This window comes from Mesoplodon mirus, assembly GCF_964341445.2.
Source record: "Mesoplodon mirus genome assembly, chromosome: 1".
NCBI classification, from domain to species: domain Eukaryota; kingdom Metazoa; phylum Chordata; class Mammalia; order Artiodactyla; family Ziphiidae; genus Mesoplodon; species Mesoplodon mirus.
The window spans coordinates 214484511-214510222 of record NC_138976.1 but is presented as its reverse complement, the minus strand read 5'-3'; the positions used below and the strand labels follow the sequence as shown (position 1 = coordinate 214510222).

At 48.7% G+C, this 25712-nt stretch overlaps 1 protein-coding gene across 3 annotated transcripts; it reads right to left on the bottom strand.

Annotated features, from left to right (window-relative positions):
• Positions 1–5552: 5552 nt before the first annotated feature.
• On the bottom strand, positions 5553–13377 carry CDK20 (cyclin dependent kinase 20). 3 transcript variants are annotated; one of them, XM_082611597.1, is made up of 8 exons: positions 12985–13377; positions 12509–12622; positions 10133–10321; positions 9757–9878; positions 9504–9566; positions 8642–8765; positions 8052–8207; positions 5553–6562 (listed from the first exon to the last, which is right to left on the bottom strand). In XM_082611597.1, the coding sequence occupies exons 1-8, from the start codon at positions 13057–13059 to the stop codon at positions 6365–6367; spliced, it is 1041 nt and encodes a 346-aa protein (XP_082467723.1). In that variant the 5' UTR covers positions 13060–13377; the 3' UTR covers positions 5553–6364. The 3 variants fall into 3 exon arrangements, with proteins under 3 accessions (XP_082467723.1, XP_082467724.1, XP_082467725.1); XM_082611598.1 differs by having other exon boundaries at positions 12509–12663; positions 13118–13377; XM_082611599.1 differs by lacking the exon at positions 8642–8765.
• Between the last annotated feature and the right edge of the window lie 12335 nt (positions 13378–25712).

Genomic DNA, 25712 nt, shown 5'->3' with positions numbered 1-25712 from the left:
TGAAGCCTCATTCCAGACCTAGAAGAGTATCTGGTCAGTCAACATGCAATTAGTGCCTAGCCTGCCAGGCCCTGTGGAGGGGACAGAGAGCTAAATGAGACCCAGTGCTTGCACTCAAGAACACTCACCCCTGGGGAGTTAGAGACAAATTCAGACAATCAAATAAAACACACCAAATAATGAATGACAAAGGAGAGAATGACCAACTCAATTGGAGCCAAGGGGTTCAGAAGTAATTACTGATCAACTCCTGAAGGATGAGTAGTTATCCTCTAAGAAAACGGCTGAAGTATTTCAGGGAGAGAAAGATCCACTTGGGCAAAGATTCAGAAGTATGAAAAAGATGATGAGTACGTTGCCTTAATCAGAACATGGAGAAAGGAGCTGGAGACAGGCTTAGACCAACTCTTGGAAGTCAGAAGGGCAAAAACAGTGCGAAGTCACTTGAGAACTGTGAATGGAAGAGTGGCAAGTCAAACTGTGTTCTAGGCTGCTGTGAGAAGGAAGGATTTGGAGACTTCCCTCGTGGTCCAGTGGTTAAGAATCCACCTTCCAATGCAGGGGGCACGGGTTGGATACCTGGTCGAGGAACTAAGATCCCACATGCTGGGGCAAATAAGCCCATGCGCGCTCTAGAGCCTGTGTGCCACAACTAGAGAGCACGTGCACCGCAACGAAAGATCCCACGTGCCACAACAAAGATCCCGTGTGCCGCAAATAAGACCCGATGCAGCAAAATAAATAAATAAATATTAAAAAAAAAAAAAAAAGACTCTGAGCTTCCACTGTAGGGGGTACGGGTTGGATCCCTGGTTGGGGAAGTAAGATCCTGTAAGCCACGTGGTAGGGCCAATTTAAAAGAAAAAAAGAGAGAGAAGGAAGGACTGGAAATGAGGGCAGAGCAACAGGACCCATAAGAAGGCTGCTGCAATAGAGTAAATTAAGGCTCTGGCTAAAGGGATGTCCCAGAGATGCCAAGGTGAAGGAACAGAACTGCTACTTGGGGAGGCCACACAGGCCCTATTCCCACAAACTGCTCTCTGCAGAAGTATCTGGAAGAGGCTCAGGTGGCCCTGGGAAGGGATCAGAGTACACTGCCTCCCCCTCCCTCAGGCCCACACCTGCATCCTGGAACTTCTTGGCCTCTCCACCTGGGCCACCCTGGATTCTGGAGCCTATACAGCTTCAGTAGAAACCACTCTGGAGCTTTCTGTGGCCCAGACCTACTGAGGGTCCCATCCAGATACGTGGCTTTCCAGGCCCTGGCAGAAATAACAACCACCCTGTCTGAGCCCAGGTTCCTACTTCCACAGCCCTCACTCACCCGAAATCAAAGTTTCTCAGTCCTTAAGAAATCTTTTTGGCTAGTAGGAATGTAAAGTTGATATTTTGCAATAATCAAACCAGGTAAGAAGATTTCCGCATTCTGTTTTTCTATAGCTCCCAGTTCAAAACCCAACTGAGATGTTCTTACTTCCCTAACATAAAATTATAGTATGTAATATAACCTGCAAAATGGGTGTTACCCACCTTGGAGAATGCCTCTGTTAGATGCTGATCTTCATGATGACACTGTGAGGCAGGGTTTATTGACCTCATTTTCCCTAACAGGGAAACCAGAACCTGGAGAAGTTGCTGCTATCAAAGGGTAAAAGGCACCTCCCTTTCAAAATCTGCTGGGAGACTACCTGGGTGACCTCAGCCAACGCACTCACGGCACGATACTCACTTTCCCTATTGGTAAAAATGGGGATAACAACCCAGTATTTTACTTGATACATTTAAGTTATAATTACACAATTCAGGTCAGGGTCTGTTTATTAATCTTTTTGTAAAATGATATAATATTTTAAAAGTAAAGAAATTCATTTACTCGACAAACATTTACTTAGAGTACACTAAATATCAAGCCATACGCTGAGTGTATACACACAGTGATCATACAGTGGTTATACACACAGTGATGCAAGAGACAAAAGAATGAGCCTAGCGGGGGTGGGGGGGTGGGGGGGAAGCAAACATTTAACAAGTACAGTATGTGATCATTTAGTTACAGTTGTGCTGAGTAAGAGCACAGAGGAGGAAGAGCTCGGAACACAACGGGGCAGAAGCGCAGATCAGACTAATGCACTAAACAGGCACTTAGGGCGCAGAGCCAGTACAGTTCGACTGGCTGGGAAGGGACAGGCGGAGGTGCCACTCACGGGGAGAGCACGGCTTTCCAGGCAGGCCCCAGAAGGGAAATTCCAGAATATTCCAGAAGAGGTGGGGATCCCTAGGCCAATCTTAGGGTGAACCCTGTTCACAGGTGCCCGGTGCAAGCCAACCGCGCAGGAGCTCTGGACACACCGACAAACGGAGGGACGGACGGACGGAGGGATGGCGGGACAGAGGGATAAGAGGCTTTCAGAGCGACCCCTTCATAGGTCGCCGAGGTCGCCACCCCGGGGGCCAACAGCGTCCTCTGCGGATCACGGATTCAGGGCCGTCCGACGCCCCCTCCCACATTTGGGAAACTGAGGCTCCGAGGGGACGGGCCGACCGTGGACACGCCAGTGACCACGAGCCCAGCCATGCCTCCCGCCTGGAACAGGACGCGCCACCTTGTCCACCTGGGCGACGCAGAGCATGTCTAGGGCCTCCAAGAAGGAGAAAACATGCAGCAGCTCGTGCAAACCCATCTGCAGCTCCACAGCGCCCGCCCCCGTGGCTGCTTGGGTCGGGATACGCCTTCGCTGCGCTCCCGCCCCCGCAGGCCGAGCCCCGCCCGCTCGCTTAATCCTCGCCCAGCCTCCGCGCTTCCGTTAGGAACACCCACTTCTACTAATCCGCTCACCAGCCCCGCTTCTACTTGGCCTCAGACTGGCTTCTGCCCTTGTCCTGACATTCGCTGAGACCCTCGCCCACCCCCTTATACTGACATTCATCCTCGTTCTGACCTTCGCCCTGACCCTCACGCGGGACCTTGTGGTGACCCTGAACCCAGCACCTTCCGAGCCCTTGCCCTGGTGCTGGCCGTTATTCAGACCTTGACCCTCTTCCTCAACCTCGCTCTAATCATCACCCTTGACTTCATTAGCATCTGACATCTACCATACTCCTGTTCCTACCCTCACCTGACCCTGACTCACCCTAGTACACACCTTCATCCTGAGCTTTGCCCTAGCCCCGACCCTGGCCCTCACAATCACCTTCAGAATGACCCTCAGCCTCCGTCTTACACTGGCACTGGCCCTTGCCCAAGCCCTGGCCCTAAGCTGGTACCTCCCTCATCATGGCTCCTGCCCAGGCTCTCACCCTACCTAGCCTTAGCCCCGAACCTGGACCTCACCCTGGTTTTAGTCGTGGCCCTGGCCAAGATCAGATCAGAGTTAGTGTAAGGGTGAAGGTCTTGATCAAGCTCAATGTCACAGCAGCCAGGGTCGCAGTCAGGATGAGGGTAAGATCAGGGACAGAGAGATGAAGATCAGAATCAGAGTGAGGGTGAGTGTCCAGTTCAAGGTAAAATTCTATGTCAGGTGAAGGATCAAGATAAGAGAATGGTCAGGGTCATGGTGTCAGAATCAGGTTCAAGGACAAGGTCACTATAAGGGAAATTTTAGATCCAGGGTTAGGTTCAAGATCAGTGTGAGAGCCAAGGTTAGGATCAGGTTGAGGCTCCATTAGAGAGGATCAGTGAGAGGATGAATGTCAGGATTAGGATGATGGTTACTGTCAGGGTGAAAGTAAGATGGAAACTTGGATTCAAGTTGACAGTGGATGTCCAGTTCCGTGTAGGATTCAGGGTCAAGGTGAGGGTGAGGTTGATGTTCAGGATTAGAGTCAGTGTCAGGTTCAGGGTCAAGATCAATGTGAGGTAATGTCAGGGTCAGGGTGAGCATGATGTTCATTGTGAAGGTCAAGGTCAATTAAAAGTCAAGGTGGGTTCCTTTTCTATTGCTGCTGGAAGGAATTAAGTCCTCCTCCTCCAACTCTCCCTCCCCCCAACCCCAATACATTGGCCCAATCTGCATAATCCAGGATGCTCTTCCCATCTCAAAGTCTGTACCCTTTAATCACATTTGCCAAGTCCCTTTTGTGTGTAAGGCAATGTATTCACAGGTTAGGACATGGGCATCTTTGGCGGGGGGGACACATTATTCTGCTTACCACAGAGGGTCAGAGTTTGGTTGATAGTCAAAATCAAGTTCAAGGTTAAGTTTCCAAGTGAGGACGGGTCAAGATGAAGGTGACGATCAGGCTGAGCACGAGTCATCATAATAATGAAAGTCAGTGTCAGTGTGAAGTTCAATTTCAGGGTCAGGGTCTAGATCAGGTTCAAGGTCATGATGGGATTAGGGTGTCAATGGTAACAGCCAAGTGTGAGTCCATGTTCTGTGTGAGGCTCAGCATTAGGATGAGGACCCAGGTCAGGGTGAAATGGAGGTCTAGGTCAAGATGAGCGTCGATCAGGATCAGGATCATGGTCAGGCTTGGGGTGCAGACTAGTTTCACCTTGAGTGTACAGTGTAGTTCAGCATCAAGGCGCACGTTCAAGGGCAGGGTGGGTCAGTATGATGGTCCTTGTCAAGGTGAGGGTTCAGTCTAGGGGCAGAGTGAAGTTGAGGGTCGGAATCAGATTGAAGGTGTTATCTCATGTATCACAGTATTCACAATCAGTGTGAGAGAAGTTGCCATTGTCAAAGATAAGTCAAGTTCAGGGCAAGTGTGAGGGACATGTCAGGATCAGGATCATATGAGCATCAAGAGGAATGTCAATTAGAGACTCAGGGTTAAGGTGAAGATGAGAGCCAAGTTCATGGACAAGGTTTAGTTCTAGGTCAAATGGGGTCAGAGTTTGGGTGAGGGTCAGAGTCAGTGCCAAGATCAAAGCCAGGCATGGGTGGGGAAGGGGCTGGCAAAGAATTGAGTGAGGGTGAGAGTCAGGTGTCTATGTCAGGGCCAGGGTGATAGGGTCAGGTTAAGTGTAAGGTTTAAGGTCAAGGTGAGGGTCAATGTCAGGGTGCAGTAAGCTTTAGTCTTTGTGAGTGGAACTGGCTGAGGGTCAGTGGTCAGGGTTTGGGTACAGACTTGCATTCATACGGAGGTGAGAGACACCAGAAACTGAGCTAAACTGAAGCTTACCATCTACAGATGTGGCTGGACAAACAGGCAGAGGCCAGATCTTTAAAACATCTTTAAAGACATATGAGACACTCAGACTCTTCCCTGAAAGCAACAGCTGGAGTTTACTGTGCTTTGCCCTCTAAGAGCTTGGAGGGCAGTGACTATGGCACTGTTGGTCACCTCTGTGACTGCAGTGCTTACAGAATTCTATCCACATGAGCACAAAATGAATATTTTAAGAATAAAAGATTGCTAAGAATACGTTTCTCTGATTTATCTATCTGTGAACCAATACCACATTGCTCATTACCGCCCTATGATAGTCTTGGTATCTGACAGGCTAAGTCCTTTCATCATTTTTTGCCTTTTCTTCCACTTCTGCCTCCTCTTAACCCTTTCATTTCCACATATATTTTAGAATTGGCTTACCAAATTATTTAATAAGAAAAACAAGAGCCAGTTCAGATTGTATTGGGATTTACTGAATTAACAAATGAGTTCCAGGAATGTCTGTCTTCTTATTTGCCCGGTATCTCTGAGTAACGAGGAGGTCCATGTGGTCCAGGCTCACCCGTATCCTGAGGGTGATGTTGGTAAACCAGCTTAAGGTGTGGAGGGTCACTTATTGGGTCCCCAACTTGAGCCATTCCTGGGTCCTGATTTCTGCCAACTCACCTCCCAAAGGGAGCTGTCACGTGAACCGCCTAGCAATCCCCCAAGAGTAAAGTAGCCATGAATGGGGCCACTTTCCCAGTGACCACAGAGAAGCAAGGGCCAGGGGAAGATGCTACCTCAGCCACTTCCCTCAACTGGAAAGGAAGAGGGGAATACATCACGCAGAACTAACGGGGGTTTTTTATAATAAATCTCAAAAGTGAACGAGTGTTTAAAGTCTCTGAGAACAAAATCAACCCAAACTTCCCTTCCCACTTGGATTTCCGACATGAGGACATCCTACACTCAGCGCTCCCCCAAATGGCTCTACCAGGACTGTCCCTGACCAGGAAGGCAGCAACTAGAGAACCAGCCCCATGGCAGGCCTGACAGCAGAACTCACTGCCTCCTTCTGATGGATCTGTTACCAGCACACAGATGGGAGGCCGACGGCACAGGCTGAGGGTCCCCTCTGCTGAGGCTGGATGGCCTGGCCAGGAGCAGGACCACTGTGGTCGAATCAGGCCGGAGGAGAAGAACAAGAGGCCTGGTTTGTCCTGGGGAGGGAAGCAGGGGACACGCCGGTGGGGCCTGGCCCAACGTCTCAGCCCTCCAGGATGAAGGGCCGAATCAGCTCCGGGTTCAACAGCGACTCCTCGAGAGGCCGGTCCACGCGGAAGTCATGGACGTGGGGGGGTCCTGGGGGGGCCTTGAGGGCAGGTTCCCCTGGGCGCTGAGGAATCGGCAGCTCCGAGGGGTGGGCAGGCAGGGGGGCTGTGAAGAAGTACTGGTGCAGGAGGGCCTGAGGGTAGCAAGCAAGGGGCAGCAAGAGGAAACAGGTCACCTCCCTGTCCCAGCTTCAGCCACTTCCCTCCGAGGAGGAGATGTGAACATTGCCCTGAAGAGGATTCATCCTTCATCTGAACGATGGTTCAGGTGACTCCAACACCTCTCAGTGCTCATTGTTTGAGCACTGCTCCAGAGACAGGAGACGCAGCGGTGAACAGAACAAAGAGTTCTGCCTTCGAGTTTTCCACACAGTGATGGGTGGGGGTAATAAACACGATAAAGAAGTAAGACACACTGTGCATCAGATGATTAGTGCTGTGGGAAAGGGGAAGTAGGAGGGGGGGCTGAGGAATCCTGGAGGCGCTGCAGGCCTGAGGAATGGTGAGGGGAGGCCCCTGGGAGGTGGCGGTCAAGCAGAGACCTGGAAGGTGAATGAGTGAGGCCTAGGGACAGAAATGCACAGACCCCCCAGGACACGGAGGAGCCCTGGGGCCCGAGGGGAGTGAGCAAGGGGAATGGGAGCTGGCAGAGTCACAGAGGTGATGGCCCCAAATGTGTGATGCCCGTGGGCCACCAGGACCTGGCTTCTCCTCTGCGGGAGCCCCAGGAGGGCCCTGCAGGCGAGGATGAGACAGCCTACCTGGACAAGGTCCCTCTCTCTGCCACGTGGAGGACAGACTAAGTGGGCAGGAGAAGCAGATTCTGGGAGGCGATGGTGGGGAGTGGCGCTTAGACTGGGGGCAGCAGCAGGGGGCTGAGAGGTGGTCAGTTGGCCTCAGTACACTCTGAAGGTGCTGCTGACACGGGAACTCGCCAGGGCCATGTGTAAACACACACAGCTAGTGCCGAGGGCAGGGAGGGGAGGCCGCCATGAGGCCAGAGGCCCAGGTACACCCGACGGAGGCCCTCACACCATCAGCCATCAGCCCGTGGTCCTCCCCTCCTCCCCTGCCTTCCAGCCACAACCCACCCCTCCTGGGTCCTCCTCTCCAGGCCTCTGCTCATCATTTCTCTTGGGAAAACAGCTCCCCATGCTTAAACCAGCCCTTCTCCAGGAAGCCTTGCATGACCCCAAAGTCAGTCCCAACATCCCTCCCCTCGGCTCCCACAGCCTGACAGTCCTGCCTCTCGCCACGGGGTGGAGACCCCACAGGCACGAGCCATGTCTGTGCCCTCTGGATCAGGGTCCAGGACGATGCTCAGCACGTGCCAGATGCTAGTAAACTCTTGTTGAAGGAATGAAGGGATGAAGAAGCGAGTCACCAACAACCCGAGACTCGCTCTTCTGCGAGGTGTGCATGCCCTTCTAATGGGCCACCCCTGGACGCCTGCCCTCTAGGGTCCCCTCTAGGGTCCACTCAGGAGAGGCACACCTGCCCTGCACCCCCCTACCCCTGGCTCCAGGGGTTCTGGTCCCAGCCCATCACAGGTTCTGGGAATCTCAACCTGCTGGGTCAAAAGGGCACAGACGAGGAGAGTCAGGGCAACGGGTGTCACCCTACCTGGGAGGCTGCAATGCGCTGGCGTGGAGGGTAGAGGAGGAAACGCCCCAGCAGGTCCAAGGCCTGGGGAGAGGCATCGGGCAGCACCTCCTCCAGGGGCACGGGAGCCTGCTCCTTGAAGGAGATCTTGTTGTAGTCAGGCAGGTCCTTGATCTCCTGGTGGAGAAGGGGGTCCGTCAGGGCCGGCACCCACACCGCCAGCCCCCTTGGGTGTCCGTTCTCGCTCCCTGTCACCTACCTGCTCCCACTCACTCATCACTCCCCCCATCCGTGCGCCCCTGCTCACACGTCACTTGTGACATCACGTGCTCAGTCCTTCCTCCACATCTCAGGCCCCTGCTCCATGCCCAGCTCGGTCTGGATGCGTGTGTGCTGGGGACGGGTGGGAGGGGATAGGGCTTGGGCCCTGGCCCTCCCGCCTCCAGCAGGGCAGGGGTGGAGGAGACCCCACGCTGGGCCAGGACCGAGGTCCGGGAAGTCAAGGAGGCATGGGGCCACGAGAGAGAAGGTGCGGGACAGGGGAGTCACTAGCTATTGGGGTAATAGAAGCCACCCGCCCCCACCCCGCCCCACCGCAGGCCCCTGCAAACCGGCCAGACTTGAGGACTGGGGGTGCCCAAGATTCGAAGCACACAGCAAAGCTGTTCAATGTCATTCTCCCCTGGGAAAAGGGGGGACCCGTTCAACAGCTCCCCCAGGATGCAGCCCACAGCCCTGCAGATACAGAACCCAAACAACTCAGAGATCTCACACCATGGAAACAGATCTCCCCACACCAGCACCCACACCTCACGGTGCGGTCAAGGTACCCACAAAGTAGACTTCAGGCTTCATAGCTAAGGATACAGATCCCCAAACAGTCAAAGACTTCAAGCCTAGAACACAGAGCATATCCCCCTCTCTAAACAGCTCTCAGGCCTCAACTCTGGAACACACATCAACCCCTCAACAGTTCTGAGACTTCTCAGAGCCTCACATTCTGGGACACACTGCCACCTCCTCCCATTCTGGGGCAGACTCCAAAACGGCCCCCAAATCTCAAACTCTTAGGCATATACAAACCATCCTACCCCAAATAAAGGTTCAGGGCCTTCATATCCAGGGACCCAGGCCTCTAGATAGCTCAGGAACATTGCAACCTGGGATATCACCCCCTGCATAGCAGCTTAGACACTCCATGCCTCAGACCACCTCCCCGACCTCAGCCCAGAAGCTTCCTACTGGGACAACCACTCTGATCCCACTTGACCCCTCCCAGCTCAAAACTGTCATGGGGAGGAACACTGATCCCAAACTCCTCAGAGATACTCTAACCATGGGGGGAGACACCCCCATGGCAACCTAGAGCTCACGGCAGGAAAACCCCCAAATGGCTTAGAGACCTCAATGCCCAGGAGGAAAAGATGACCCAACGACCCACATTCCCCCTTGCCCAGCCCATAGGAGTCTCACCACAGGTCGACACCCTGATCATACTGGCGGGCACCATACAGGAGCTCAGGGGCACGGTACCACCTGTGAGAGGAGAGCAGGTGGTCACGGCCAGGTCACCGGTCTGTCAGGAAGCTGCCTCGGAAGGTCACCCTGGCCCCCACACCAGCCCCAAGAGCACTGTTTGGACAGAAGGTCCAGAAGCACCTCTTCCCAGCAGGAGGGTTGGGGCCTGTCTATTGCCAGGTCCCGCTTGGGAACTGGTCCTCCCTACCTGGTGGCCACCTGGTGTGTGTAGAGACGGCTGCCATCTGGGGAAAAGACCCGGGCCAGGCCAAAGTCCGCTATCTTGAGCTGGCCCGAGGCACTGATAAGCAGGTTGGCTGGTTTCAGGTCCTGAGAGCACCAAAAGAGGCATCAGTTCCTCCAGAGCCCCCACAGGACCTCGGGACAGGAGGGCTTGGCAGGCTGGGCACCCAGGTCAGTGCAAGACCCGACCTCCTCCAGGGCCCCAGCCCTGGCCTCCTACCCGTAGGCCCTGCCCCCTCTGTCCCTTTTCTAACCATGCCCTTCATCAAGGGCTGGCCTACCCACAGCCCAGCCACCGCCCCCCCAACCCCGGTCCCACCCCAGCCCATGCTGGAACTGACCCGATGCACAATGTTGTTGGCATGGCAGAAGGCGACCCCCTTGAGCAGCATCTGCAGGTAGCTCTTGACCTGCGCCTGGGCCAGCGGCCTCTGGGCGTGGCGTACCACCTCAGCCAGATCTGACAGCATGAACTCGAAGGCCAGCACGAAGCCTGCGCCATGCGGGAACACGGCCTTCAGCTGTACCACCTGCAAGCGGGGCATCCCGTCAGCCTCCAGACTCACATGGCTCAGACTCTCTCTGGGACCCTCAGCCCTTGCACCAACAGAGTACCAGGCAGGCAGAGATGGTGGCATGAGATGTGAGCTCAGAATCAGGGAGCTTGGTGATCTCTTGCTTCCCTCTCCCAGGAGAAGGCAAGTCCCTACTCTAATGCTCCAGTAAACACTCAGGGAAAAGGAGGTCTAAGAGAGGCGACTTAGGGCAGTGTCTGCTCCCCCACCCAGCCCACGAACTGGAAAATCACCTGGAAACACACACACACACACAGGTGATCACAACTCCCAGCACTGGGAGAGCAGGAGACATGTCACATATACTTCCTGAGGGCCACAAGGTCACAAGGGCAGGCTGCACAGTGGTGAACAGGAGGAGCAAGGGCTGGTGGGTCCTGAAGGACTTTAAGTTCAGGGGGCAAATGACTGACAAATGACCAAACAACAAACATATAGGGTATTTTGATGAAGATTCTGATGACGAAAGAAGAGAAGGCATCTGGGAAGGAGCTCTGGGCCAGGGGACAGCAAACACAAGGCCCGGAGGCAAGAACAGGAAGGAGGCTGCTCCGTTCAGCACTCCTGGAGCCTAGACAGTGCTTATCATGGGAGAGACACTTAAGACGTTGTGAATGAATGAAAACAGAGGCTGGAGTCGGGTGGAAGCAGACGGTGACAGTTCTTTCAGAGTGAAGAGAAGCCTCTGGAGCTTTTCAAGCCAGAGAGTGGATGATTTCATGTACAGTTTTTGACTGTGGAGTGGAGGCAGTGGCGGGGGGGCGGGGGGGGGCAGGGGAGCCTGCTCTAGTTGTTCCGATGAGAGGTGAGGATGGCCTGGGCCAGGGTAAGATCTGGAGTGTTTTAAAGATAGACTCTTCAGGCCTGCTGATGCACAGGACATGGGACCGTATCAACAGCTTCCTACGGGCCCTCCACCTCTCCCACACACAAGCTGTCAGCAAAGCCCTTTTACTTTCCTCAAAAAAACAAGAATGGCCATATTGCTGTTTTTTTGATGTTGAGGGTAGTAGACACCCATTTTACAGATTGGGACAAACAAATACATTCAGATAATACCCAAAATTATAATGAAAAACACAGCAAAAGAAAAACCCTATCACCTATAGTCAGCCTTAGGAGTCTATTCCACCAGACTTTACAAGAGACATGGCACACACAGACATGTATTCGTATATATATATACAAAATATTTTCCTACGAAACCAAGATGACACATGCAGTTTTATAACATGCTTGTGTCACCCAATATATCAAGGACAGCTCCAGAGAATAAGAAACAAGTCAGAGTATCACCCACCCTTAGGTGGGTGGACCTACCCTTGTCACTCCCCAGGAAGTAAGGCACATCCTCTACTCAGGACATGGACAAGAGAGAATACCACAAAGAGAATGAAACTGGGTGTGTGAGGTGTCTCTCCTCGTGTGCCCACAGCCCCTCCCAGGCCTGTCACAGCACAAACCATGCCAGATGGGCGCTGTAGCCTTTGTCCATCTCCCCTACCACACTTCAGTTCTCAAGAGCAGGGTAGGGGCTGGTTTCTGTGTTGCCAGTGGCCAGTAGAGGGTAGTCTATGGGAGGCCCCAATGTTAAACCATCCTGATTCTGCGATCAGACCTGGGCCAAAGCCTCCACAGACAAGCGGAAGAAGCTGAGCACCCATAAGCTGGTGGCTGCGCCTCCTCCCCTGGCCTGAGATAGGGAGAGCCTGAACGTGCCTTGCGGACGGAGGAGAGGACAAAACTCAGAGGGACAATATACATAAAGCAGTTAACCTGGCGTGCAGAACATAACAGGAGCTCAATAGGTGGCAGTTATCATTATCATCAGAAATCACTAAGTGTTTTGAGAAAAAAGGGATAAGTTAGTGAATGAGCGAACGAGTACGCGAAGAAATAAGTGAGTGAACGGGAGGGAATGAATGAGTGAAGTAACTGGGTGAATGAGGGTGAACAAGTGGAGAAGAAAGGGAGTGAGTGAGGGGTGAGGAAGCAGATGAGTGATGAGTGACTGCAGGACCTCAGAGTGGGAGTGAGTGAGGGGTGAGGAAGCAGATGAGTGATGAGTGACTGCAGGACCTCAGAGTGGGAGTGAATGGAGGAGGGCGGGAACCAGCACCTCAGAACACCAGCCCCACTCACATACTGACTGTCCTCGATCTCCTGCAAGGCCTTGATCTCCCGCAGGGCCTGGCTGGGGATGCCATCCTCCAGCCGCCGCAGGGCCACCTTCTTGAGGGCAACGATCTCTCCAGTCTGTTGGGGACAGGACGCAGACACTGCAGCCCCATCCCCGGCTGGAAAAGGGGATGCGACGCTGAGGCCTGAGGCCCTCGTGGGGGTGGGACGCGCCCCCCACCCCGTGCTGGAGGGAAATCAGGGCCAGCAGGCGCAGCGCTGAGCAAACAGCTCAGAGACATCCACGCCACGCTCCTAGGGGGCACTCTCCGGAAGAAAGCACCGCTGGTGGCTGGCCGCAACCTGGACGCCCTCCACTCAAAAGAGCAAAAGAGGCGGGGGCACGCCACGAAAAGCTGCGGGGAGGCAGGAGCCCAAGCGTGGGACGGGAAAACGGGTAGATCTCAATGGAACCGAAGGAGGAAGGGCTGGGTGCTCACCTCCACGTGCTTGGCCTTGAAGACGATGCCGTGCGCGCCCTCCCCAATGCGGCCCAGGATGCAGTACTGCTCCATAGCCCTCTGCCAGACACCCGGACCCTCCGCAATTACAGCCCCTCCCCGGCACCCGTACCTTTCCGCATTAGCCCGCCCTGCCTCCCGCGCCCAGATGCGGCTGCCTAGCAACGGCGCAGTAAACAGCGCAGAGGCCGGGAGGCCGAGGGCAGCTACAGGCGGTGTCCGGGCCTGTCTCCGCCTTCCCCTAGGCCCTCGCCATCACGCCTCAGTGAGCTTCATTCGGCCGAAATCACCCGTGCGCAGACCGTCCCAGCGGGAGCGAGAGCCACCGCCGTCCCCTCGCGGCACTGCCGGGCATCACGTGACGAGTGACGCCAGGATACGCAGAGGGGCGGGGGCATGCAGCCTGGGAGCAAGGCGGAACAGCCTTGGGAGCGGGCTACCTAGGCGGAAGGGTGGAGCCGCTCTCCGGGGTGGAGGCGGGGCACTCAGCGAGGCGGGCGGGGCGCTCAGCGGGGCGAGCGGGGCGAGCGGGGCATGGGGCGGGGCCGCACAGCCGGGGGCGGGACCACGGCGCCGAGGGTGTGGCCGAAAGGTGACGGAGCGGGGCCGGCTCCTCGGGCAGGCCAGGGTACCCTCGCCCCCATACCTAGAGGTGTAAGCTTCCACCTGTGAGCCCCAAAGCCAATGATGATTGAAGCGAGTCGGGTTCGGGTCTGCATTGTGGAGGGAGCGTCAGTTGGCAACATGTAAAGACAACGTTTAAAAAGTGCAAACTCTGACCCGGAAAGTCCATGTCTAAGGGCTTCTCATGAGGAAACATTTGGAGGAATTTGCAGCCTGAGTGATTTTTAAGACGTTCATGCCATGAAAGGATGTTGACAAAAAACACAATTAGCTTTTTTTTTTTTTTTTTTTTTGCGCGGGCCTCTCACTGTTGTGGCCTCTCCCATTGCGGAGTACAGGCTCCGGACGCGCAGGCTCAGCGGCCATGGCTCACGGGCCCAGCCGCTCCGCGGCATGTGGGATCTTCCCGGACCGGGGCACGAACCCGTGTCCCCTGCATCGGCAGGCGGACTCTCAACCACTGCACCACCAGGGAAGCCCACAATTAGCTTTTTAAACTTCTGAAAAGGTGCTCAATCTCATACACAATGAGATAAATGTAAAATAATCTACAATTTTCCATCTTTGGGATAGCTAAATATCTCAGATCTAACAGTCCATTTAATCTTGGAGAGGCAGCAGTGAGTGGTGGCGTGAAGCAAGATCTTAGTTCCCTGCCCAGGAATGAAACCTGGGCAGCCTGGATGAAAACCAGGAGTTCTAGCCACCACACCCCTTGGCTCTTGCCCCCTGTGAAAAATGCATTTCTCATGGAGGCAAAACTGTAAAAACAGGTACAAAGTTTATTATTAGAGACACAGCACAACAACAACAAGTGGGAGAGCACACAGAGAAACAGTTTGTTAAGACAGAAGCAAGGCAGAAATGCACACCTGGAGACAAAAGGTGTGGGCGTCCCCCCTAATGAGGAGGAGCTCAGTAAAGAGGAGGTTAAGTCATTTATATAGGGCAGTTCTTCCGGGTCTTTGTGTACCTTTGGCCAATTATCTGGTTTCTTTTTCCACACCTGACCTGCCCTAGGACCCTCCCCAACATGCGTGCGCATCTTTTTTCCAAGATGGATTTCAGCCCTGAGGCCTATGGGATGGCCTTAGCATCACATATTATGGGGTGGTGCCCCCTCCCTTTTGACCCCCAACGAGACTTTCTGCACATGTGCCCCAAGGGTGGGAAATGTATGACCCCTTGATCTTTTAACAGGGTTTAGTCCCACTGTGTCCCTGCCATAAAAATGTCCAGTGTCCCGTTATTTACCCTCTTTCTGTTGCTGGTTTTTATACTGAGGTGCAGATCTCAAAATATAGACAGGAGTCCAGTCATAAATATGTAGTCCTGGAGCCCATTTATCTCTTGCTTCAGGAAATGTAAACAGGGGGCTATTTATGAATGTCCCGCCTGGAGCACATCTTCTTCTCACCCCAGAAAGGGCAAACAGGAGGCCAGCTGTAAATGTCTAGCCTGGAGCCCATCTATCTCCTGCCTCACATTGGCCATGCTGTGGGAAAACAGGAGCTTTCATATATTGCTGAAGCATTGGCAATGCTCATCAAATTACAACTGCATATCCCCTTGGACCCAGCAAGGTCTCTTCTAGAAGTACCTCCAACAGATATATTGCACACAGTGAAATGACATGTTCAAAGTTATTCATTGAAGCATAGTTTGAATAGCAAAAGATTAGAAACACCATAGATGCCAATCAATAGGAGACTGTCTAAATTCTGATACACCCATCAAATGGAAAATTATGCTCACTACCTTAAAAATGAACAAGGATGCTTTTTTATTACAGTAATAGGAAGATTTCTAAGATGTTTTGTTAATTTAGAAAGGCAAGATGAAGAACAGAGTATATAGAGTACCACTAGCCGTGTAAAAAGAAAAGAAGAAAAGAATATAAAGAATGAATTTTCGTGCATTACAGGATATCTGGAAAATACTCAAGATTTCATGACTGCGCTTACCTGGTGAAGGGACTGGGAGGGTTGCGGACAGGGTAGGAGGCAGATGTTTCACTGGGGCTCTTTGTATTCTTTGAGATGTGAACTGTATAATTTACTAATTCTTAAACAATGTAAGAATTTTCAGGCTCAGAAATTCTACTCTGTTCTAACAACTTCAGAAGAAGGCCTTAATGTCCATACGAAGATGTTCACCCTGTTTGATGATGGCAGAGGCCAGACAATAACCCAACTATCCCATGGAAGAGTGGCTGAATAAGTTATGAGAGTAACTTAGAATGACATGCTTTACAGCTATTATAAATGGTGAGGGTAGACACAGTGTTGGAATTGGAAAGGATGGTCTTCAAAAAATAGTACGGGTCATTTGAAAAGTCATATGAGGAAGAAATGTCTATTGACCCAAATCTCAAATCATAAATGAAAATTGATTCCAGATGGACTGCATACCTAAATATAAAAGGTAAACAATGAAACTCTTAGAAGAAAACATGATATCTTAATGACTTTGGGTTAGGTAAGGATTTTCTAAATGAGGTTACAGAAAATACTAAAAGGGAAACAAAAAATTAGAAGTCGGAGTTCGTCATTAGTAAGAACAACTGTTCATCAAAAGAAACCATTTAGAGAGTGAAAAGTGCTATGCGGCTGCTTCCCACTAGCTATCTATTTTACGTTTGGTAGTGTATATAAGTCCATGCCACCCTCTCACTTCGTCCCAGCTTACCCTTCCCCCTCCCCGTGTCCTCAAGTCCATTCTCTACGTCTGTGTCTTTATGCCTGTCCTGGTCCTAGGTTCTTCATAACTTTTTTTTTTTTTTTAGATTCCATATACATGTGTTAGCATATGGTATTTGTGTTTCTCTTTCTGACTTACTTCACTCTGTATGACAGACTGTAGGTCCAGCCACATCACTATAAATAACTCAATTTCATTTCTTTATATGGCTGAGTAATATTGCATTGTATATATGTGCCACATCTTCATCCATTCATCGGTCAATGGACACTTAGGTTTCTTCCCTGTCCTGGCTATTGTAAATAGAGCTGCAATGAACATTGTGGTACATGACTCTTATTGAATTATGGTTTTCTCAGAGTATATGTCCAGTAGTGGGATTGCTGGGTCATATGGTAGTTCTATTTGTAGTTTTTTAAGGAACCTCCATACTGTTCTCCATAGTGGCGGTATCAATTTACATTCCCACCAACAGTGCAAGAGTGTTCCCTTTTCTCCACACCCTCTACAGCATTTGTTGTTTGTAGATTTTTTGATGATGGCCATTCTGACTGGTGTGAGGTGATACCCCATTGTAGTTTTGATTTGCATTTCTCTAATGATTAGTTATGTTGAGCATTCTTGCATGTATTTGTTGGCAATCTGTATGTCTTCTTTGGAGAAATGTCTATTTAGGTCTTCTGTCCGTTTTTGGATTGGGTTGTTTGCTTTTTGATATTGAGCTGTATGAGCTGCTTGTAAATTTTGGAGATTAATCCTTTGTCACTTGTTTCACTTGCAAATATTTTCTCCCATCTTGAGGGTTGTCTTTTCAACTTGGTTATGATTTCCTTTGCTGTGCAAAAGCTTTTTAGTTTCACTAGGTCCCATTTGTTTATTTTTGTTTTTATTTCCATTTCTCTAGGAGGTGGGTCAAAAAGGATCTTGCTGTGATTTACATTGTAGACTGTTCTGTGTATGTTTTCCTGTAAGACTTCTATAGTGTCAGGCCTTACATTTAGGTCTCTAATACATTTTGAGTTTATTTTTGTGTATGGTGTTAGGAAGTGTTCCAATTTCATTCTTTTACATGTAGCTGTCCAGTTTTCCCAGCACCACTTATTGAAGAGGCTGTCTTTTCTCCATTGTATATTCTTGCCTCCTTTAACAAAGATAACGTGACCATATGTGCATGGTTTTGTCTCTGGGCTTTCCATCCTGTTCCACTAACGTATATTTCTGTTTTTGTGCCAGTACCGTACAGTCTTGATTATTGTAGCTCTGTACTATAGTTTGAAGTCAGGGAGCCTGATTCCTCCAGCTCCGTTTTTTTTCTCAAGATTGCTTTGGCTATTCGGGGTCTTTTGTGTTTCCATACAAATTGTGAAATTTTTTGTGCTAGTTCTGTGAAAAATGCCAGTGGTAGTTTGATAAGGGTTGCACTGAATCTGTAGATTGCTTTGGGTAGTATAGTCATTTTCACAATATTGATTCTTCCAATACAAGAACATGGTATATCTCTCCATCTATTTGTATCATCTTTAATTTCTTTCATCAGTGTCTTATAGTTTTCTGCATACAGGTCTTTTGTCTCTTTAGGTAGGTTTATTCCTAGGTATTTTATTCTTTTTGTTGTAATGGTAAATGGGAGTGTTTCTTTAATTTCTCTTTCAGATTTTTCATCACTAGTGTGTAGGAATGCAAGAGATTTCTGTGCATTAATTTTGTACCCTACTACTTTACCAAACTCATTGATTAGCTCTAGTAGTTTGCAGGTAGCATCTTTAGGATACTCTATGTATATTAAAATGTCATCTGCAAACAGTGACAGATTTATTTCTTCTTTTCTGATTTAGATTCATTTTATTTCTTTTTCTTCTTTGATTGCTGTGGCTAAAACTTCCAAAACTATGTTGCAAAAAAGAGGTGAGAGTGGGCAACCTTGTCTTTTTTCTGATCTTAGTGGAAATGGTTTCAGTTTTTCACCATTGAGAATGATGTTGGCTGTGGGTTTGTCATATATGGCCTTTATTATGTTCACGTAAGTTCCCTTATGCCTACTTTCTGGAGGGTTTTATCATGAATGGGTGTTGAATTTTGTCGAAAGCTTTTTCTGCATCTACTGAGATGATCATATGGTTTTTCTCCTTCAATTTGTTAATATGGTGTATCACATAGATTGATTTGCATATATTGAAGAATCCCTGGATTCCTCGGATAAACCACACTTGATCATGGTGTATGATCCTTTTAATGTGCTGTTGGATTCTGTTTGCTAGTATTTTGTTGAGGATTTTTGCATCTATGTTCATCAGTGATATTGGCCTGTATTTTTCTTTCTTTGTGACATCTTTGTCTGGTTTTGGTATCCGGGTATTGTGGCCCTGTAGAATGAGTTTGGGAGTGTTCCTCCCTCTGCTATATTTTGGTAGAGTTTGAGAAGGATAGGTGTTAGCTCTTCTCTAAATTTTTGATAGAATTTGCTTGTGAATGCATCTGGTCCTGGACTTTTGTTTTTTGGAAGATTTTTAATCACAGTCTCAATTTCAGTGCTTGTGATTGTTCTGTTTATATTTTCTATTTCTTCTTGATTCATTCTTGGAAGGTTGTGCTTTTCTAAGAATTTGTCCATTTTTTCCAGGTTGTCCATTTTATTGCCATATAGTTGCTTGTAGTAATCTCTCATGATCCTTTGTATTTCTGCAGTGTCAGTTGTTGCTTCTCCCTTTTCATTTCTAATTCAATGGATTTGAGTCATCTCCCTTTTTTTCTTGATGAGTCTGGCTAATGGTTTATCAATTTTGTGTATCTTCTCAAAGAACCAGATTTTAGTTTTATTGATATTTGCTATTGTTTCCTTCATTTCTTTTTCATTTATTTCTGATCTGATTTTTATGATTTCTTTCCTTCTGCTAACTTTGGGCTTTTTTTTGTTCTTCTTTCTCTATTTGATTTAGGTGTAAGGTTAGGTTGTTTATTTGAGATGTTTCTTGTTTCTTGAGGTAGGCTTTTATTGCTATAAACTTCCCTCTTAGAACTGTTCTTGCTGCATCCCATAGGTTTTGGATCATTGTGTTTTCATTGTCATTTGTTTCTAGGTATTTTTTGATTCCCTCTTTGATTTCTTCAGTGATTTCCTGGCTATTTAGTAGTGCACTGTTAGCCTCCATGTGTTTGTATATTTTACAGAATTTTTCCTGTAATTGATATCTAGTCTTATAGCATTGTGGTCAGAATAGATGCTTGAAATGATTTCAATTTTCTTAAATTTACCAAGGCTTGATTTGTGACCCAAGATATAATCTATCCTGGAGAATGTTCCATGAGCACTTGAGAAGAAATTGTATTCTGTTGTTTTTGGATGAAATGTCCCATAAATATCAATAAAGTCCATCTTGTTTAGTGTATCATTTAAAGCTTGTGTTTCCTTATTTATTTTCATTTTGGATGAACTTTCTATTGGTGAAAGTGGGGTGTTAAAGTCCCCTACTATGATTGTGTTACTGTCTATTTCCCCTTTTATGGCTGTTAGCATATGCCTTATGTATTGAGGTCCTCCTTTGTTGGTTGCATAAATATTTATAATTGTTATATCATCTTCTTACATTGATCTCTTGATCCTTATGTAGTGTCCTTGTTCGTTTCTCGTAATAGTCTTTATTTTAAAGCTATTTTTTCTCATATGAGAATTGCTACTCCAGCTTTCTTTTGATTTCCATTTGCATGGAATACCTTTTTCCATCCCCTCACTTTCAGTCTGTATGTGTCCTTAGGTCTGAAATGGGTCTCTTGTAGACAGCATATGTATGGGTCTTGTTTTTGTATCCATTCAGCTAGTCTATGTCTTTTGTTTGGAGCATTTAATCCATTTACATTTAAGGTAGTTATCAATATGTATGTTTCTATTACCATTTTCTTAATTGTTTTGTGTTTGTTATTATAGGTCTTTTCCTTCTGTTGTGTTTCTTGCCTAGAGAAGTTCCTTTAGCATTTGTTGTAAAGCTTGTTTGGTGGTGCTGAATTCTCTTAGCTTTTGCTTGTCTGTGAAGGTTTTAATTTCTCCGTCAAATCTGAATGAGATCCTTGCTGGGTAGAGTAATGTTGGTTGTAGGTTTTTCTCTTTCATCACTTTAAATATGTCCTGCCACTCCCTTATGGCTTGCAGAGTTTCTGTTGAAAGATCAAATATTAACCTTATGGGGATTCCCTTGTATGTTATTTTTGGGTTTTCACTTGCTGCTTTTAATCTTTTTTCTTTGTATTTAATTTTTGTTAGTTTGATTAACATGTGTCTTGACATCGTTCTCTTTGGGTTTATCCTGTATGGGAATCTCTGTACTTCCTGGACTTGATTGACTGTTTCCTTTCCCATATGAGGGAAGTTTTCAAGTATAATCTCTTCAAATATTTTCTTAGTCCCTTTCTTTTTCTCTTCTTCTTCTGGGACCCCTATAATTCGAATGTTGGGGCATTTAATTTTGTCCCAGAGGTGTCTGAAACTGTCCTCAATTCTTTTCATTCTTTTTTCTTTATGCTACTCTGTGGTAGTTATTTCCACTGTTTTATCTTCCAGGACTTACCTCTTCTTCTGCCTCAGTTATTCTGCTCTTGATTCCTTCTAGAGAATTTTTAATTTCATTTATTGTGTTGTTCATCATTGTTTGTTTGCTCTTTAGTTCTTCTAGGTCTTTGTTAAATGTTTCTTGTATTTTCTCCATTCTATTTCCAAGATTTTGGATCATCTTTACTATCATTATTCTGAATGTTTTTTCAGGTAGACTGCCTATTTCCTCTTCATTTGTTAGGTCTGGTGGGTTGTTACCTTGCTCCTTCATCTGCTGCGTGTTTCTCTGTCTTCTCATTTTGCTTAACTTACTGTGTTTGGGATTTCCTTTTTGCAAGCTGCACGTTCGTAGTTCCTGTTGTTTTTGGTGTCTGCCCCCAGTAGCTAATGTTGGTTCAGTGGGATGTGTAGGCTTCCTGGTGGAGGGGACTGCTGCCTGTGTTCTGGTGGATGAGGCTGGATCTTGTCTTTCTGATGGGCAGGACCACACCCAGTGGTGTGTTTTGGGGTGTCTGTGACCGTATGATGATTTTAGGCAGCCTCTCTGTTAATGGGTGGGGTTGTGTTCCTGTCTTGCTAGTTGTTTGGCATAGGGTATGCAGCCCTGTAGCTTGCTGGTCGTTGAGTGGAGCTGGGTCTTATCATTGAGTTGGAGATCTCTGGGAGAGCTTTTGCTGTTTGATATTATGTGGGACCAAGAGGTCTCTCATGGACCAATGTCCTGACCTCGGCTCTCCCACCTCAGACGCACCAGCCTGACACCGGCCAGAGCACCAAGACCCTTTCAGCCAGACAGCTCAGAATAAAAGGGAGACAAAAAGAAAGAAACGAAGAAAGAGAAAAATAAAATAAAATAAAGATATTAAAATAAAAAAAATTAAAAAAGAAAAGAAAAGAAAAAAGGAAAGAAAGAAGAGAGCAACCAAACCAAGAAACAAATCCACCAATGCTAACAAGTGCTGAAAACTATACCAGGAAAACAAAAACAAAAACAAAAATGGACAGACAGAACCCTAGGACAAATTGTAAAAGCAAAGCTGTACAGAAAAATCACACAAAGAAGCATACACATACACACTCAGAAAAAGAGAAGAAAGAAAAAAATATATATATATCGTTGCTCCCAAAGTCCACCCTCTCAATTTTGAGTTGATTCGTTGTCTATTCAGGTATTCCACAGATGCACGGTACATCAAGTTGATTGTGGAGCTTTAATCCGCTGCTCCTGAGGCTGCTGGGAGAAATTTCCCTTTCGCTTCCTTGTTTGCACAGCTCCTGGGGTTCATCTTTGGATTTGGCTCCACCTCTGCGTGTATGTCGCCTGAGGGCATCTGTTCTTCGCTCAGACAGGACGGGGTTAAAGGAGCAGCTGATTAGGGGGCTCTGGCTCACTCAGGCCGGGGGTGGGAGGGGTATGGGCCACAGAGGCCAGCATGATGTCGCAATAGCCTGAGGTGCGCCGTGTGTTCTCCCGGGGAAGTTGTCCCTGGATCATGGGACCCTGGCAGTTGCGGGCTACACAGGCTCCCGGGAGGGCAGGTGTGGATAGTGACCTGTGCTCGCACACAGGCTTCTTGGTGGCGGCAGCAGCAGGCTTAGTGTCTGATGCCCGTCTCTGGGGTCTGAGCTAACAGCCGTGGCTCGTGACCATCTCTGGAGCTGGTTTAGGCAGTGCTCTGAATCCCCTCTCCTCACGTACCCCGAAACAATGGTATCTTGCCTCTTAGGCAGGTCAAGACTTTCCCGGACTCCCTCCCAGCTAGCTGTGGCGCACTAGCCCCTTCAGGCTGTGTTCACGCCGCCAACCCCAGACCTCTCCCTGGGATCTGACCTCCGGAGCCCGAGCCTCAGCTCCCAGCTCCCGCCCGCCACGGCCGGTGAGCAGACAAGCCTCTCGGGCTGGTGAGTGCTGGTTGGCACCGATCCCCTGTGTGGGAATCTCTCTACTTTGCCCTCAGCACCCCTGTTGCTGTGGTCTCCTCCATGGCTCCGAAGCTTCACCCCTCCGCCACCCCCGTCTCCTCCAGTGAAGGGGCTTCTAGTGTGTGGAAACCTTTGCTCCTTCACGGCTCCCTCCCAGAGGTGCAGGTCCCATCCCTATTCTTTTGTGTCTGTTTTTTTCTTTTTTCTTTTGCCCTTCCCAGGTACGTGGAGAGTTTCTTGCCTTTTGGGAAGTCTGAGGTCTTCTGCCAGCGTTCAATAGGTGTTCTGTAGGGGTTGTTCCACGTGTAGAAGTATTTCTGATGTATTTGTGGGGAGGAAGGTGATCTCCACGTCTTATTCTTCCACCATCTTGAAGATCTCTCCCCACATATGTATTTTTAAATTTTATAGTAATCATCTTGAAAAGGTAAGAAGAAACAGGTGACATTGATTTTAATAATACATTTTATTTTGCCCAATATGTCAAAAATGTTGTTTCAACTCTGTAATGGATAGAAAAATCATTGAGCTGATGAAACAAAATTATTTTAAGGCAGGGCAAGAATAATTGAATGTAAAATTTTCTCTGCTGTTTGGACCACTATTCTATCACCTTTGTATGCATTGTGCATCTGAACTCTACATAAACTAGATCCCCTTAGAAGACAGAGGAATGCCTGCTTACCAACAAAAAAACAAACTAAGTAAAAAATCCATCAAATGGGCTTTCCTGGTGGCACAGTGTTTAAGCATCTTCCCGCTAATGCAGGGGCCACGGGTTCGAGCCCTGGTCGGGAAGATATCATGTGTTGTGGAGGAACTAAGCCCGTGCACCACAGCTACTGAGCCTGCCCTCTAGAGCCCATGAGCCACAACTACTGAGCCCACGTGCCACAACTACTGAAGCCCGTGTGCCTAGAGCCCATGCTCCACAACGAGAGAAACCACTGCAATGAGAAGCCCGCACACCACAACAAAGAGTAACCCCCACTCACTGCAACTAGAGAAAGCCCACACGCAGCAACAAAGACCCAATGAAGCCAAAATTAAATAAATTTTTCAAAAAAAGCACCCACCAATTTTCTCTGAGTGCCAGCAGGGTAACTCCTTAGGGAATAACATTCCCTTTTCAATTGTGTTAAGAGGTCACGATGACTCACTGCTTGCCTTGTTGGATTATGTAAACTGTCAATATGTTTCTCTGATGCCTAACCCTTGGTCTTGAAAACTTATATAACTGCTTTTACCTCTAATGGGTGGAACAGTCCTCAGAGCTTTCTGAGAGACTGTCTCCTGGGTTGTAATCCTCAGGTTGGGTTGAATGAAATTTTCCATTTCTTTCTTAGATTGGCTATTGAGTATTTTTTTCATGGACAGAGCTATTTCACATCCTGTGTTTTGTGCTGAGTGCCCAAAATGCAGTGTTTTACGTTCACAACACATCTCCGTTTGGACTTGCCGCATTCAGGTGCCCAATAGCACGTGTGGCTCACGGCCACTGTATTGGACATAAACACCCTTACAGCCTGTTTCAGAGGAGGAAAAAGGGCATCAGGTTACTGCCCAGACTGGCTTGGATCCCAGGACTGCACCTTCCAAGGGGCCTGGGCTTGGCCTCCACTCTTGAAGACATGGGGGTGAGAGCTGTTCTGGGGACCAACTAACACATGGGCAGGGCTTGGCCCAGAGCAGAGATCCAGATCCCTTCCCTCTGGACGCATCTTTTTTGTGGCATCGCACCCTCCGTCATCTCATCTCTGCTTTGATCCATGCTTTCCTATAGCAACGCTTGGGTTTCTCCCATTCTAAAGCAAGTTTCTCCTAAAACCCGTGTCCACCCATGTGTAGAGCTCCTTCTGTTCCCCTGCAGTTCTGCAGGGTCTCCTCACTTCTGCACCCCCCATTCATCTCTCCTCCCTGCACAAAGCTTCACTCCCACCATCCCCTGCAAGTGCAGTAGCCTTCTCAAACTTAGGAACAAGAAATAAAATGAGAGGTGTCAAGGGTGAAAGAGGTAGTGGTGGTTGTTGGGCGTCATGTGGGATGGTGTGGTGTAGTGTGGAGTCATGTTGGGTTGTCGTGGGGTCGTTTGGGGTCTTTGCAGGGTGATTGTGGGATCTTGTGGGGCTGAGGGGGGTCTTGTGGGCTCTCACGGGGCTGTGTGGGTTGGGGAAGTATGACAGCTTGGAGCTGGCATAGTTGTTCCCTGGTGAAGGGGTGGGGACGATCATACACGTCAGGTGGTTCCTTCTGCCCCAGAAGGCAGCTCTGACGCTGAATCTATTCAAGCAGAGTATGTCCTTCACAGACACACAGCTTTGGAGATCATTTTTAACCAAAACTGGTGCAGATGGAGAACCTTTCAGGACTGAAAGCATTCTGGGTTTTCAGTCTGCTTCTCCTCTCTGCAGGAGGGAGACAGGCCAGCAGAACCATCCTCAGGGCAGAGCAGGAGGGTGATGCCCATGTGTCTCTGAGCTTCCTGGACTGTGGAGCAGGAACCAGGTTTCTGAGATGGAATTCTCCCTGGGAGACCATCAGGAAAGCCTTATAGGGCATTTTGAGGCTGTCCTTTTGGCAACTTTCAAGGATCCTTCCCACTCTACTTCTCAACAACTGTATCTTTTCAAGGCTGCTCTTGCTATTTAAATCTTTCAGCTCAGGATAGACTTCGGTGGAAACAATTTCTTTCTTTTTCTGAGGCAATCTCAAAGTAATCCAACTAATTGCAAATTAATTCAGACATAAGTAAAACAAAACTATAGAGCTTGAAAGGAAACACATTATGGTGGTTAAAATGTGATCATAACTAATGCCCCACCCAGCTAATCACCAAAGTGAGATAAGCCAATTGCCATGCAGCTTTCCACCCCCTCCTCTCCTGATACCTGCAGCTTGGCGGGGGGGGGGGGGGGGG

Excerpts from the sequence above, each read along its gene's own strand:
- CDK20 (XM_082611597.1), bottom strand. The coding sequence starts at position 13,059 with ATGGAGCAGTACTGCATCCTGGGCCGCATTGGGGAGGGCGCGCACGGC. Across the intron at positions 9,879-10,132 it reads CCAACAACATTGTGCATCGG|GACCTGAAACCAGCCAACCT; the intron begins GTCAGTTCCAGC and ends TGGTGCTCTCAG. Across the intron at positions 8,208-8,641 it reads CCAGTCCTCAAGTCTGGCCG|GAGATCAAGGACCTGCCTGA; the intron begins GTTTGCAGGGGC and ends CTTCTCCACCAG.